This window comes from Hemicordylus capensis, chromosome 2, assembly GCF_027244095.1.
Source record: "Hemicordylus capensis ecotype Gifberg chromosome 2, rHemCap1.1.pri, whole genome shotgun sequence".
Lineage (NCBI taxonomy): Eukaryota > Metazoa > Chordata > Lepidosauria > Squamata > Cordylidae > Hemicordylus > Hemicordylus capensis.
Window position 1 is genome coordinate 204,112,048 of NC_069658.1, and position 16,315 is coordinate 204,128,362.

A 16,315-nucleotide genomic window follows, 5' to 3' on the forward strand; every position below is an offset into this window, starting at 1 on the left:
TAACACTAGAACCAGGGGTCATCCCATGGAATTGATTGCCAGGAAATTTAGGACCAGCAAACAGAGGTACTTTTTTACACAACACATAATCAAGTTATGGAATTCTCTGCCACAAGATGTGGTGACACAGCCAACAACCTGGTTGGCTTTAAGAGGGGTTTGGATAACTTCATGGAGGAGAGGTCTATCAACGGCTGCTAGTTGGAGGGCTATAGGCCACCTCCAGCCTCAAAGGCAGGATGCCTCTGAGTACCAGTTGCAGGGGAGTGACAGCAGGAGAGGGCATGCCCTCAACTCCTGCCTGTAGGCATCCAGCGGCATCTGGTGGGCCACTGTGTGAAACGGGATGCTGGACTAGATGGGCCTTGGGCCTGATCCAGCAGGGCTGTTCATATGTTCTTATGACCTTTTCACCATTGCAGTGATTTCTGGTGTTGTCATTTGCATACCAGGCTGCAAATGCATATGTTGCTCAGCCTTGCATGACAGTAAAGAGCCAGGTGACAATTTCTTTCCAATGCAAATTGAAATATCTTTTACAAAATGCAACTGTATATATTTGACTGTGTCATGATTTGGTCAAGGCATCTTAAAGCTTTCTGATATTGGGGTAAGGAGTGTTCTTTTGTTTGTTTCATTTGTGTTAATTCTCTTATTAACAAGCAGCATCAGTCTGGAACCACTGGTTGTAGCAAACATACACAGTGAGGTGAGTCTCGGGATCAGTGAGACCCGCCGGGGGGTGGGGTGGGTGGGTTCTGCAGGGAGAGCGGGCTTAACCTGCTCTTCCTGCAGACAATCAAGGCAGCGGCCCGGGAGGCTGGATTGGCCGCCCACACGACTGCCGGCTCCATCATGGAGCTGGTGGGGGCTGCGGGGATTGGGGGCCACATTGTCCCCGAAAGTTCCAGGATGCCCTGTGCAAGCGCACGAGGCACCCTGGAGAGACCCCCGAGCCTGGGAGGCTGCTTGCAGCCTCCCAGCCAGGGGTTTCCTCATCTGTTGCCATGGCGCGGAGCTGCAGCGCAGCAATATACGATCAGGAAGCCCAGGTTAGTGGAGTGCTTGCTCCGCTAACCTGTGCTAAGGGGAGGGCTACTTTGGCTGGCTAACCGCCAGGGAACCACTGGGCTCGCCTGCGAGCCCACTGATTCTCACGATAACTGGAAAGCGGGCTAAGCTCCCTTAGCCTGCTTTCCAGTGATTGTGAGAATCCCTTCAGTATATATGTGTATTACAGTATATAGTAGTGCTATATATTGGAAATGGAAACAAAGGAAACAAAGGAAACAGTGGAAACAAAGAACGATGAAGTAGTCTAGTAAATGGGAAGCTCTGAAGAGGTGCACATACCTCTTTGCTTCTCTGAAACAGTCCATGGCTAAACCTTGCCACTTCCATCTACACTATCTCTCAAATATGGTCCTTTCTCTCTGTCAGTGCTGCCCTTACTCTAGTTGTGTCTGAGTGATTGAAGTATTCTCTGCGTCAGTCAGTCAGTCAATCAATCAATCTTTATTACGGTCTTAGACCAGCATAAAGTAAAAGGGTGATTACATAAAAGAACAAATATGCCTGTAGGTAAATGACTAAGTACAAGATACAAACCTATCTTAGGGCTACATGTGACCAAAAGTAGAAATGAAATTCAAAATAAAACTATAACTATATTAAAAACCTGTGGGTGCATATAACACAAACATATACTAAAAAGCTATAAAAGAAACAAATCAGGAGTCGAAATAAAATTAGGAGCATCATAAAAAGAGTTAAGAATGCATTATAAGGAAATAGTAAATAATACACCAAATGCATAAAGGGCTGAATGCCTGGGGAATGGTAAAAGACATAAAAAAGCATAAGAGGCATAGAGAGAGGGCATAAAATTGTAATACGGTTAAAAGACGTAAAATAACAAAAATATATATAATTCTGAGTAGTCGAACTGGAGAACAGCCAGCTTGAAGGGTATAAGGAGCGGTAGCAAGGGGGGCGTGTGAGCAATTGCAGGGCCTGCCCAGAGTCACAGCCTTAAAATGACTGGCAGGATTTTAAGGCTGGCAGGATTCACTGCCCGTCATCCACCGACGAATGCTGATCGCAGCCACACAGTAGCAAGGAGCTATAGAATTGGGTCGGATGGCCTGGATACTTGCTTAGCAATGGAAGGATGAGGGAGGCACGAATGTCTCTCTAGAAAGAGCAGTATAGGAGAACATGCTCAGTAGTTTTGAACTGCCCTAGGCCACAGGGGCATAGAGAGTCGCTGTGCAAGTGGGGTATTCTCTGCCCCTATTTTCCTGTTTCTAGAAATGAAGGAAGCTGCCTTATACCAGATCAGACCCTTGGTCCACCTAGCTCAGTATTGTCTACTCTGACTGGCAGTGGCTCTCTAAGGTTTCAGGCAGGGGTCTGTTCCAGCCCTACCTAGAGATGCCAGGAATTGAATCTGGGACCTTCTGCATGCAAAGCAGACACTTAACCACTGAGCTACTGTCCCATCTCTTGCCCCTCATTTCTCTTCTTCACTCTGCTGCCTGCCTGACTTTTTCCTTCTACCTGCTGTTCCAGCCATTTCTCTCCCTTGTTTCTCCATCCTCACTTGATTTCTGAGCCCTTTTGTGTTCTCTCTAAGCTCCACATTATTGCTTTTAAATTTCCCTAATCCCCCGGCTCCTTCCTGATGATTGTGCCTTTGTATGTTTCCTGCATTCACATCCTGCCTTCTCACCTGCGGCTCCATACGTGCAGTGAAGGCATCACAGCTACTGGCCCTGCTCCAACTTCTACATATCCATTGGCCACATGCCTGGTCTCCACACATTCAGCTACAGATGTCAATAAGCTCTGTGCATGGGCGGACAACTGTATGTGCATTAGGTCTGTAAACATGATGGGGAATGCTGGTGCAATCAGAGTTCGTAAGTTACAAGTCGACTCTATATCAAAGGCAAAGCGGAAATGGCAAATTCTTTACTAGGCAATTTTTGAATGTGGTGGAGAGTTGCTGTAGACCTGTCCCTTCTTAAGCCTCCCCTCGTTTCCCCTATGTGCCCTTCTATTTATTTGGGCCTTCTCCCTCACCCTCTCTTGGGGAAGATGGAAGAGTCATTGGAGTTGGTATATAGGCAAAATATGAATATTGGTGAATGGGGTAAGTTATAGGGAAGTGTGGCATTTGTGTCACACCCTGATGTGTGCCTGTCATCGCTGGCATCTAAGTCTCTGCAGGACACTCACAGCAATGCTGTACGTGCCAGTGGGGATTTTCCAAAATCTGCCATTGAATCTGCCAGTAAGTTTCCTTCTGCCAATCTAGTATTCTATCAAATCCTGCTGAAGACAAAACTTGGAAACCCAGTCTGAATCTGATTTTGGGTGGATTTTGGCAGCAACTCTAATTATCCCAGGAATGTTTGTATCACGGAATTTCACGGGGGTTTGTGGTTGTTAATTACTGAAGAAACATGTTTTGGTTTCCCTTGGAGAAATTTTGCTTTCAGCAGAGCTATGCAAGATTAATTTTCAGAATTAATCTCTCTAAGTTGAGGGAAGAGTAAAGAAAGGCTTGGTAGTGGTGGTTGTTCTTAGTGAAGTGTCCTCTTTTCCTCTGAAGGGCTATTAACAATTTAATAAATGAAATGAGGCATGAAGGATAGGAGAGGGGGAGGAAATGTCATGTTGCGGTTATACCAGGAGCTTTAGCAGGCTATAGTTAGCACCTTGTGTCTGAAATGCATTCAGTTTCTCTTTCTTCGATCAGAGAGAAATAATCCCTTTTCCTAGGTAGCTTCCATGACGGGAAACTGAGAGGGCTAAGCAAGATTGTTCTGTGTGCTTCTCAGTACTTGCTGCTCAGTTTTGATAATTCCATTCAGGACTTGAAAATGAGGATTTATTAGTGTTTTGAATTTTGACTTTGTCCTGCACATCTACATTCGGATTGTGAGTCTTTGGGTCACAAAGGACCATCTCCTCTTTTCTAATAATGCCTCACATCTCTGCAGCTCTTTCTGTTTGTTCCCTTTTTACTTCTGAATTGCTTTGCTAGTGGGAGAGGTAGTAATAGAAAGCTGAGAGTAAAGAGAAAGCACTAGTACTACTACTACTATAGGGTTGCCATGCCCCTGGAATTCCGGGTATCACCCAGATTTTAATCATCTCACCAGGATTGCTTAGCCCACCTGGATTCAGCTGGATTTCAGCTTTCATGTAAAAAAAAGAAAAAGAAAGAAAGGCTGAGCTCTAGCCCTTGTAGAAGCAAAGTTATGGAGCAAAAGGTGCAGCCACTATTCTGCTCAACTGCTGGACTTGGATTAAAAAAGGAAGAACACAGGAGGCTAGCTGGGAGGGTTTCACTTTCACAAGTACAGTAATCCTCTGAAGAATGTTGCCTTGTTTGTTATCAGCAGGGGATCTCTTTCCGGCAGTTGAGATGATAGCTTGCTTTTTGATGTGAATCACTGCCTGCCTACCAGGCTGTGTATTGTCATGTTTAAGGACTTTCTTGGCTTTACATTCAGTGCATGCCTTCTTAGAAGTAAGCACCGTTGGTTTCAATCAGATCTTCTCTCAAGTGTGTACAGAATTGCCTTAATTAAAAAGCTGTGTTTTTTTTTGTTTTGTTATATTGCTGCTGTTAATATGTCAAGGAAAATGGCCAGGCAAAGATATCTTCCCCAACTATTGTTGGTAGATATCCAGAGCAAATACATGTCAGCTGGAAAGTGCAGCTTCTAATTTGCATATGCAAATTATTTATGACAATTTACATAATATGCAAATTAGGCACCCTGGATTTGGAGAGCCAGACTATGGCAACCCTATACTACTACCACTACTACTACCACCACCACCACCACTACTAGTAGCAGTAGACGTGCCACCCTTCATCTGGAAGAGAGCTGTCTGAAGAAAAAGCATGGCTTCCTGTTTTAGGGAACCATCAGTGCCTTTGTGACATTAGTGGACATTACATGAGTCTCAGAAGATCATCCAGCCTTATCTGGAATGAGGACAGTTCTTTTTTGAGCTGTAAAAAATACCAAACTTTGTTCAACAAGTGCATGGTTCCCATCTGGAGTGCCACAGGTTGGGAACCCCTGAACTAGTGCAAGGAGAAGAAGGAGGTTTGTACAAAAACTATGGTAATGGTTATAAGGGTACTGGGAACTCAGTACAAGGCAGCTTGATTAAATCTTCCACATGCAAACTTTAGCAAAAACATTCAACACTTTAAAAAGCCTTCAGCTGTTTAAATGAGATGGAAAAATACCCTTCAGGGTGAAAATATTAGAGTGACCTGGCATGGCTAGCTAAAGATTATCACAATTCGTTGCCCTTATTTTGCTCCTTTTAACTTATCCTCATGTGACCCTTTCTTTCCTGCCTTGTGGAGATTGTCATCATGACTCATGGGTGGAGAGAGCTTTAGGCAAAGCCTTAGACCATGCTTACTGACATGGTAAAGCCAGTGGGAAAGGTGATCAGTTGCCATTCTGTTTTTCAGAACCTCAACTTTCATTTCAAATAAAGGAAGCCCATACTTTGTCTTGACTTCCACGAGACTCTTTTAGAGCTAACAATGGCATACTTTTACTTCAAATGTCTAGGCATTCTAGTTGGCAGAGACAACTTTCAAGTAAGAGAAAGAGTGCAGTTGATTTTGGGCTGCAAGGCAGTGCTTGATTTACAAGGGGGCAGAAAGGACCTGGCCCCTTTATCTTTGGGGCCAGGTGGGGTGTAACTAGGGGAGAGGGGGTCTGTGTCCACCCCTCTCTCTGACAGCCCCTCGGAGTGAGGGAAATAATGAAGAAAATAGGGAGGGGTGGAGCTGGGGGCCCCTCAGGAACTGGTGGCCTGGGTTTTTTGAACCCTTTCACTCCATTATAGCTACACCCCTGGGCCAGGAGCTAGGGCCTATGGATGTCATGAAGCGCTGCTCTACCTTCTTCCAAATAATTTAATTGCTGCTGCAAGCTTCAAACTTGGCCCGGGGCCTGCTAGCCTCCACAAAGTGTGAATTCACTCACCACTTCATTATGATAGTAAAATTGGTTTTCTTAGCTGGATCAGCTGGTTCATTGCCAATGCAAATTTTAAAAAACTGTTTTAGAACGAAGATTAATTAATTCAGGGGGCATAGCAAGCCCCATGGTGTCTTGTGTTTCCCCCCATTGCCCCCCCATGCCACTTGTATGTGGGGTGTGCCACCCCCTGCCATGCCTTGTTGCCACCTGCCTCCTCCTCCTCTCACTGCCATTGCCACCCCTGCCTACTTCCTCCTCTTGTCCCCACAGCTATTAAGCTGTGTGCTGTTGTGCGGCACACAAGATTTTTCTCTCTGGGATCAGCAGGAATCCTCTGCCCCATCCCTTCCAGTGTTCCCTTTAATCTTTTACATTCGTGTGCAGAATTAGTTTTGTTCTGGGCGGAAGTACCAAGGCAGTGTGTGCGCACCTGCATTCAGAACGGGGCCTTCCTGATTCAACTTGAGCAGGAACTAAAATTAACTGAATGGACATAAACGAATTTGTGGGCGGGTGCATGTGCGCGTGCCTTAGAGGGAACCCTGATCCTTTCAGTTGCCACTCTAAGAGCCTGCTGGGCAGGCTCTTAGAGCAGTCAGTGAGGGGTTGAGAGATTTCCTTGCTGGTGTGAGAGAGGAAGCCTTGTGTCTTCTGCCCTCACGTGCTACTCTTAAGAGATCGCCCTGCAAGCTCTTAGAGCAACGAGTAAGGACAAAAGATGCAAGGTTTCCTCTCTCACACCAGCAAAGAAATCCCCCACGCCTTCACTGGTTGCCCCTGCAAAAGTGGGCAGCTTCATGGCCATGGGGCAGCAAGAGGAGGAAAAAGGTGGTGGCCGTGAGAGGAGGGAGGAGTTGAGGGCAGTGGTGGCGGCAAGGAGGGCCCACAGAGGCCAGGTGAGGGAGGCAGCAGCGGCTCCTGGGGTGTGTGCTGGCCTGTGTGCATAAGACACATGTGAACACCAGTGGCTGTGCCCCTGAATTAATGACTGCTTGAGGCCATATTTGCCCACACGGGCTTTCTAAAGGGAACACATTTCACCAGTGCTTAAAGAGTTGCACTGGTTGCCATTCTTTTCCTAAACTGAATTCAATCTGATGGTTATTGCCTATAAAGCTCTAAAAGGCTTGTGATTTGCCTAACTGAAGGACCACCTGCTATCACACAAGTCTGATCAGATCCTAAATTCATCACCAAAGGCCCTTCTCGGAGTCCTTCTACTGAGGTTAGACGGGGGAAGATTGAGGGGTATGTTTTCTCGGTCATGGAGCCCTGTTTCTGGAATGTCCTCTTCACCTGATGCCCGGTGACGTCTTTTCGGCACTAAGCAAATACTTTGTTTACCTAGGCTTTCTCACGTGTTTGTTGCTGGCTGTAATGGTTATTTATCTTATGGTTCTACTGGGTTTTATTATCTAGGGAAGCTACTGGTTTGACAAGTTTTATGATGTTTGACTGATTGTGTTGTATTTTTAATTGTATTGCCTGTCCATTTGCCTGGATACTTATGCTGAAGGGCAGCTAACTAATATACTAAATAATATAATAAATATGTCCATGGCAAAGATTCTCAAGCTACATCATGATGCCACTGAGTTGTAGAAGATTTCTGTATTGTAAAATCCTTGTATTGTGGAAGATTTCAAAGATATACCAGGGCGCTTTCCAGATTAGACCCTGCAACAAGGTCACGACGTATCTGCGAAGTCCCTGTGCTGTCAGCAGGGTGCTGTTCACATTTCTGATGCCTTGTTTTGGATTTAATGGCTGCGATTTATTGCTATAACATTGTATGTTCGGTGTAAAATGTTGCTGTATTTTCTGGTTGTGAGTTTTCATGAGACTGCTCTCCCTGCTGGTAGCTCTGTGCAATAGTCTGCCTTTACATTTTGAATGTGATTTGTCCAAACTGAAGCATTTTGCCGCTGTTGAGCCGGTAATCTGGAAAGCGCCCAGGACAGGATGTGAGAGAGACAAATCTGAGTGTGTGTGTGTGTGTGTGTGTGTGTGTGCGCGCGCATACATTTCTGTGTGAGTGTTCAGTGGAGGAGGAAGCATGTTTTTATAGGCCCAAAGACCAATAGAGCCCCAGAACATGACTCCGCAAAGGGTCTTCATCTTCTTTTATCTGATTCTGGGGCTGGCTATATCTGATTTGTGGGTGGATATATTTGTTTTAAGCACCCTATTTATTTTTCCAACAGAGACCTGAAGATGAGGCTGTTGTGGATCTGGGAGGCACCAGCAATGTCGTCAACATTCATTATGAGCCAGAAGAGCTGGAAGGTGAGACTCTTCGTTTGCTCCTCTGTCTCTCAGACAGGCCATTAGTCATCATTAACTGTTTGGAAATTGAAGCAAATGCCTTCTGTCTGAGAGAGTTCCAGATGCAGAGAAGGGTATCTTGGATGTCAGAGAGCCAGGGCTGTTGCTGTTCTGTGCCAAAAAAATGAAGACTCTGGGGGTGGGGGGTGGGGAGAGAGAGAGAACTATTCTGCAAGGAAAACTCAGACTCTGCACTCTGATTTTTGATGTTTGGTATCTTCAAAATTTTGCATGACGGCTCCCAATTTTGATGCTTTCTTTCAAGCCCAGTAATTCAGTACACTATATTTGACATGAGCATGTATTGGGCACACCTGCATGATAGCTTTCAAATGAGGTGAAGACTAGCATCCAGTGCATATCTGCATCTGCAATTCGCACACAGCCTGAACCAGTCCATTGCCTATTCTTGCCTTCCCACATGGCTGATGTCGGCTTTTGCAAGAGCAGCATGGACCATGAGGGGAAAAAAAAAATCTGCATCATTCTTCCTATAGTTTGGTATACAGTTTAACACCTTTTAACATGGTGATTCTCTTTTGTTTAGCAGGGGAGAGTAACTGCCTCTACCCACCCCCAGCACAGTATCTCCAGTGACTGTTGCTAGTGTCTATCTGATGTTTCTTTTTAGATTGTGAGCCCTTTGGGGACAGGGAGCCATCTTATTTATTTGTTATTTCTCTGTGTAAACTGCCCTGAGCCATTTTTGGAAGGGTGGTATAGAAATCAACTAACTAACTGACTAACTAACTAAATAAAATACAGTACGAGGTTGCGCTGGTCACAAGGCAAGCTCAATGGCTTTCTTCAGGTGGTGACATTTTAGGGATGGCAAATTTTGGGGAAATGATGTGTACATTTTGAACAGGGGCTCCAAGATGGCGTCTTGCATGTGTGCCAGGGCCGTCCCATCCATGTAGTGACTGGAAGTGAGCTGCATAGGGCAGATTTTGGGGGACAATAAGATTTGGGCGACTCTCCCTATTCACTCACCCACTCAGTAGGTCACAACTGCTGGTGCCAGTGCTTCTGCTACTAAGAAGAGATAAATCCAGCATTCTTCTCTCCTCTCCTCCCTCTTTCACTCCCTCCCAGGGGCACACCTACTGTAGGTAATTTTGGAGCTTGGACCTGAAGGGCTTCAGAGACCCCCTCATTTGAGGGCTGGGGGTGGTGGTTTGGGGGCAAGTCAAATCATTAAAAAATATATTTTTTTAAGCGCAGTGCACAGAGAGACCCTAAATGGGCCAAAAATTGTCTGCTCTGTCATATGAGAGGCAGGTGGGCTCAGAGAAGGAGCTCTTGCTGCTGCCTCCCCCAAGTCCCTGCACACCTGCTGGCAGCCCCCATCTGTGCTATGCAGCGGCGCTTTAAAAAAAGTTCTTAAAAAGATTTGACTTGCCCGGAGGGCATGGGGCAGTGGTGGGGCTCTGGGGAGGCCCCGCAGAACATTAGGAGGCCCCCCCGAAGACAGGAGCATGGACCAAATTCCCATGGTCCATGGCTGAGTGCACCTCTGCTCCCTCCTTCGCCTCTTAAAATTTAGTTTCGGCGGGAGGGGGAAGAGGCGGCTTGGTGCAACTGAATGCCAGTCCTGCACCACCAGTGAAGGGGATGGAGAACAGGGGACAAGGAGGGTGGATTTGGCACCCCGTCTCAGGTGCAGAGCATCTTGGGCCGCTGCTTTGCTGGTCAATGGCTGAATAAACTTGTCTCTCTCTCTTGGGACGCTGCTGAACTGCATGGTGTTCAGGAATGGCTGCTTTAAGATGGTGTTATCACTTTCCTTTCTGCTGCTAGTTCTGCACAAAGAGGTTAAGAAGCAGGGGGGAGGCTCAAGAAGGTGCATAGTAACAGGAAGAGGGACAGCACTGCTGGTGTAAATGTATAAAGCACTGAACTGGGAGTGCCAAAGGCCACCTTTCGTATGCTCCCTGCCTCAGAGATAGACGTGTATGAGCAGTGGAACCTGTCTGGAATCCAGAAAGGAAGGATGCGCCATGCTGCCTGAAGAGGCTCGGAACCCTGGAATGTGGAGATTTTCACAGCTATTTTGAGCAGGGATTTTCCCCTCAAACAGACTTTCAAAACTGTGAGGGCTCCAAGCTTTACTTTCACATAAGGAATGAAAACTGATTTTTTTTTTTTTAAGGTAAAAAGGATCTGTACCTTGGGTTTGATATTAGATCTTGTGTAGAATTTCCATGTGCATGGAATGTAAAAAGCCAGCGAATCCTGAACTGGAGGATTACAGAGCACTCTTTTTATGAAACATTTTTATCCTTTACCAAAAAGCTAGTTTCCTCAGACTAGTGATTACCAAAATGGCATGTAAGGGCTCACTAGTGAGAATGCTGGTGCATTGTGGTGACATTAGCATCCTTTGGGTGGAGCAACTACTGCTGTGTTGACACTCCAGCACAAAAGCATGGTTAAAATATCTTAACAGGCAACCAAGTGTGACAGTGTGACAGCATGAGTTGTGACAGCATGAGTACCTCCCACAATGACTAGCAAATATTTATCCAACAAATACAGCCTGCTGCTTCTGCTTGCAAATATTCCTCTGAATAAAATTGTTCTTTAGCACAAACTGTTTCAAAGCATTGTGCAAGTTTTCCTTATGCAGAGGAGATACAGATAAGTAAGGATCTGTTAGGGCTGCATTGTGTCATAAGGCCAAAGCAAGGCTGTACCTCTCTATGCTGATCATAAGCACAAGAAAATGTTTTCTTCAAAACTTATAGTCTTTTCAAAGTGGAAAAATTATCTGAGAGTGCAGACAGTGAGTGTTCAGTGGAGGACCAATGCAATAAATCACCAGGAAAAACCTAATGAACATTACAGTAATAACCTATGGCAGAATTGGGGTTTTTTTGGGTTGTTTTCTTTGTAGAATGTTCAGTGCACAAACCTAAATACAGACCTAAACAAATTGTTCTCTCTTGCCTCCTTGGACTGTTGCAAGAAAGCAAACAGAATTCTTCTGGGTGGGTGTGCCCAAAGAAAGAAGGAGAGATCCAGAGCCTTCAGGTCTTGGGAGAGAAGCCTTCATGAGGATGTACAGGAAATCATTAGGGAAAGCTTTTTTATTACTGTACTTCATGCATTCCTGTCTTTGTTGCCACACAATGGCAATTCAAGACCAATGAATAAAACCACAAGAACCATAACAATGACAATAAAGTCAGTGTACTGTAATGTGAATTATCCCAGTTTATCTCTGAAAGAAACTGTGAATTCACTGCTCACATGAGTAGATCACATGCACGAGCAATTATTGCCCAGGTGAGCTGTCTGGAGTATCATCTGAACTGATTCTGGGACTGTGCTAAGATAATTGAGAAGCTGTCTTCTGGCAAGAGCTGGTTTGATTTTCAGGGAGTTATACGGATGTTGTTGGTGTTACCTGGATGCTTGTTTCTGCTCCATCATAATGCCTGCTCAAACTATTATTTATGGATGGAGATACATGGATGGAGATACTGGCTACATAATCTTCAGGGCCACATTCCCAGATAGCACAGAGTGCTTTGGAGGGAAGGAGAGATCACTGAAAATTGTCCCTCTTGTGTGAGTACCCATAGCAATAGCAATAGCAATAGCACTTACATTTATATACCGCTCTATAGCCGGAGCTCTCTAAGTGGTTTACAATGATTTTAGCATATTGCCCCCCAACATTCTGGGTACTCATTTTACCGACCTCGGAAGGATGGAAGGCTGAGTCAACCTTGAGCCCCTGGTCAGGATCAAACTTGTAACCTTCTGGTTACAGGGCGGCAGTTTTACCACTGCGCCACCAGGGGCTCTACCACTGCGCCACCATACTGATTTAGTCTGAAATGCAGCCGTCACATACCCACTTCCTTTGCTGCATGTGTGTGCACTTTGTCAGCCAGGATGTCATGTGCTATGTTCAAATGACTCAGTCCAGTCCAGTTCACTTGTTACTTTTCTCCTGCAGTGAAGGTGGAGGGGCATATGGGAGCCCAAACTACAACTGGCTTGAGCAGAGGTGCCCTTACCCCCGGACCTTGGGGATTCAGTCCGTGGCCTCCTGTCTCCGGCGGGGGGCCCTCTTGATGCCACCCCACACTCGCCCTGCCCCGCCGATCTTTGCCAGTAGCCGCCATGTATGTAGCTGGGGGGTGGAGGGTGAGTCGAGCAGGCCTCCCCCGTGGTGGTGGCAGGTGCAGTGGCTGGTAGGCCTGCCCTTATATAAAAAATATATTAACATGAGAGAAGGGCTCTCGGGTACAACCAAGGGGCCTTTAGAGCAGCATTGCGGGGGAATAGGTAGCATGTCAAAAGGGTGAGGTGCGCAGAACAAGGCGCGGAAAGCTGATTGCCGAGGAGGAAAAGGAGTCAGTCAAGGGAGGGAGGAGAGTTCGCAGCAGACAAGCACGCGAAGCTTGAATAATGGAGGCTTGGGATGGGGCTGGGCGGGGACTCAAGGCTTGTGCCGAGCGGAAGCCTCGGAGCGCTCAGTGTGCTCACGGGTGCTTAATGAAGTACCATAGGGGAAAGCAAGTGGACTCAGTCCCGGCATGGGCTGAAGGAAGATTAGGGGGTGGCAGGCATAGTGGGGTATGGCCTGACTGCTGGGTAATGTGAGGTCTGGCTGGAGAAGATATGGCAAAGGGAGCAAGATTGGTCAGGGGAGCTGCGTATTGAGGTGAGGGCACTTATGCCACCTGCCGAAGCACTTGCCGCTGGGGTCAGAGAAAGAGAAGGAAAGAGAGCTCCCCATTTGCCTTGCTCTGCTAGGCTCCAACTCTGTGTTGGGCCTGGTCAGCATGATGCCGCCAGCTTCCCCACAACCTACCTTGCACCCCGACCTGCCCTCTGACCAATTTGGCACCGTGGACTCCTCCATTTTTGCAGCCATGCAAAAATTTTTGCAGCCAAGCATGGGGAGGTCCTCCAGGACATTTGGAAGCTCCCAAAATGCAGGTTTCTTCTCTTTTTTCTTTTCTCTTAAAAGGGGGGGAATTGCGGTGGGGTGGCTTGTGGCGCTGGGGCCTTGTGGCAGGCCCCCCCACCCAAAGCCTTCAGGTATGGGTGCCAAAATCACCTAGGTGTGCCACTGGGCTTGAGATCTGTCCCTGGAGCAAAACATGCAAACAGGCCCCCAAAGTCAAAAATCCTCTGCCTAGTGTAGAGGCAAAATTCTATTTAAAGTTCTTAGATTTTAATATAAGATGCAAAATCTGTATTTTTAGCCTACTTTCCTTAAGGAAAGTAAGCTTATGAGATCACCCGGCATTCTGTGTGTGTGTGTCCTTGTGTTGTGTGACTGTCTCTGTGTGTGTCCATGTGTCTCTGTGTGTGTGTCCTCCGCCCGTTATCAACTTTGCAATGCCTGGGGACACCTCAATGGCATAGTTTGTGATAATGTCATCCACCCCAATTCAAGATGGTGGATTTGTAAACACTTGAAGTCCAAGTGGGCTAACATGTGGATCATCTATCTGATTTGAACCAAATTTGGTACAGTTGTAGTGAGTGACACATAGGGCCACCCCAATGGTGTAGTGTGTAATGAAGTCATCCACCCTGATTCAAGATGGCAGATGCATGAACATTTGAGGCACAAGTGGGCTAACTTGTGGGCTAACTTAAGTGGTTAAGTGGGCTATCTTAACCAATTTGAACAAAATTTGGTGCAGCTGTAGGGATACATAGGGACACCTCAGTGGTATAGTTTATGATAATGTCATCCACTCCAATTCAAGCTGGCTGATGCATGAATGGTTGAGACGCATGTAGACTAACTTGTGAACCGCCTAAGCAATTTGAACCAATTTTGCTACTGGTGTAGATACACATAGAGACGGCTCTACGGTGTAGTTTGTGATTATGTCGTCCACCCCAATTCAAGATGGCGGACGCACAAACGTTTAAGGCTGAAGTGGGCTAACTTGTGAGGATGGTAATTATCAATTAAGATTATAGTGAAAGGAAAATAGGCACATTAGTTCTTATCAGAACAACCGGTTGAGAATTGAATTGGCAAGTTTGGGGATGAAATCAGATTTTACAGGAATGTCTTCATATGTGTGTCCACTACTGACCCTCTGGTGAAATAACCTTGGTTTCAACCACAGTATTAGGAGTCTGAAAGTCATCCGGATTTTTCCACTTACTGCTATTTACAATGCTTATGTTTATATCTGGAAATTTATCTCTGGCAAACATCCCTCTTTCTCCAGGAAAAATATTCCTTTCTTTTTTATTTGTTTTAAATGTCTATCTTGCACTTCGTGCCAAAACAGGCCCTAAAGTGACTTGCAGCAATCTACCTAATAGGATTTAGAAATCAGTGGCGTTTATTGTGTGTTTCTATCCAATCCCACACAGAGCAAGCAGGGGGTCAATTTCTATAAATAATTCCTTTTATACCAAAGCAAAGTCATCCTCAGGAGGAAGTCCATCTCAACACAAAGGTGGGGGGGAAATGTTTGCAGTTCCTTTCCTTGCTTCTTCTTTATTCTCTTTTTGGATCCAGTCCGTCACAATATGCTTGAATTAGTAATAAAGAGCACAGGAGCAAAATGTCACAAATCTCCCTTCTCTGCCAATTTTGTATAAATAAAGGACAGGGTTTAACAGACTCAAAACTTCTGAACTCAGATGTCTGTTTTCAATGCCAGGGCCCAGTCCTGAATGATAACAGAAAAGATGGAGCCGGAGAATGTTTTCCTCCCCACTACGTAACAATAGCCTGAGCCCATTTAAAATAAGTAAGAAGGCCTTCTGGGTCAGAACACTGGTGCTTCTTGATGTGCTTGAGTGCTGGCACATAACTCAACAGAACTTAGTTCTGTTTCAAATTAAGTACTGGGGAGAAATGGACACACACACATAAAGTTCTGAAGGAAACTGCGCTAACAGAAGAAAGCAACATACAGCAAGGGTGAGCTGAGATTGTCTTCATCCAGTGGGTATTAGTCTGACAGGCTGGAATAATTTAATAGGTCACAGTCAACGTGTGGATATGAATTTCCTAATACAGTTCCATTATCAGGAGGTTGGCTTGATTGCTTCTGACTTAAGCAAGCTTTAAAAAAATCTCTTCATTCTACTTTAATGAACCTTCTGGATGTTTTCCTATTAAAACCTGTAAATGGGGAAAAAAAAAAGAGATTCATTTCCTAGTTAAGGGCTATTTTTAGCCTACTTCCCAATAGTCTTATGAGATCACCTGGCAGTCCATGTGTGTGTCTGTCTGTTTATGTGTCCATGTGTGTGTGTCCCTATCAACTTATCAATGCTTGGACCAACATGAACCAAATTGGGTACAGTTGTAGGGACACATAGGGACACCTCAACGGTATAGTTTGTGATGATGTCATCCACTCTGATTCAAGATGGTGGATGCGTGAATGTTTGAGGGGCAAGTGGATTAACTTATGAACCATCCCAATTCAAGATGACAGATGCATGAACATTTGAGATGCAAGTGGGCTAATTTGTGAACTGCCTAACCAATTTGTATCAAATTTAGTCCAGTTGCAGATTAGTTCTTACTAGAACCACTTATTCATTTTTCTGTAGGATTTAAAAAAAAAAAATCTGGTATGGACAGGGAGACTGCTTTGCTGTAGGGCTGTGACTGAAACAAGAGAAACAGAATCTGCCCAAGTGTTTCTTGGGCTTGGCCTCTTTGCCCCTAGCCTCACTTCTAATGAAGCGTGAAGCATTTGAGGAACTTGGGATTGGATGGGGCTCTCAGTGGGGGTGGTTTGAGGGACTGTTGCGGCCACAGCCCTCCCAAATCCCCTTTTGGTGTCGGAGAAGCAACTACCTCCCTCCCATCCCTGACCATCATGTGGGTTTCGGCTGGTCACTCTTTTGAGGGCTGGGTAGGAATGTTTTGGCCTTCATTGGGTTGGCTGTTGATGGAGGGTTTTTGTTTTGTTTTTTGTTTTGCCTACCTCACATTATTCTCTATAGTT

General features: G+C 45.6%; 1 protein-coding gene across 6 annotated transcripts in view; it reads left to right on the forward strand.

The window, feature by feature from the left end:
- The window catches only part of SLC4A8 (solute carrier family 4 member 8), a 157,285-nt gene that overhangs the window by 53,215 nt on the left and 87,755 nt on the right, over positions 1-16,315 (forward strand). For all 6 annotated transcript variants that reach the window (XM_053294000.1, XM_053293997.1, XM_053293999.1 and 3 more), the window contains one exon: positions 8,234-8,315. Coding sequence is in view for 4 of the 6 variants with exons in the window: in XM_053293997.1 (XP_053149972.1) it covers positions 8,234-8,315 (82 nt within the window). In the remaining 2 variants the exon portion in view is untranslated. The remainder of the gene's footprint in view (positions 1-8,233; positions 8,316-16,315) is intronic.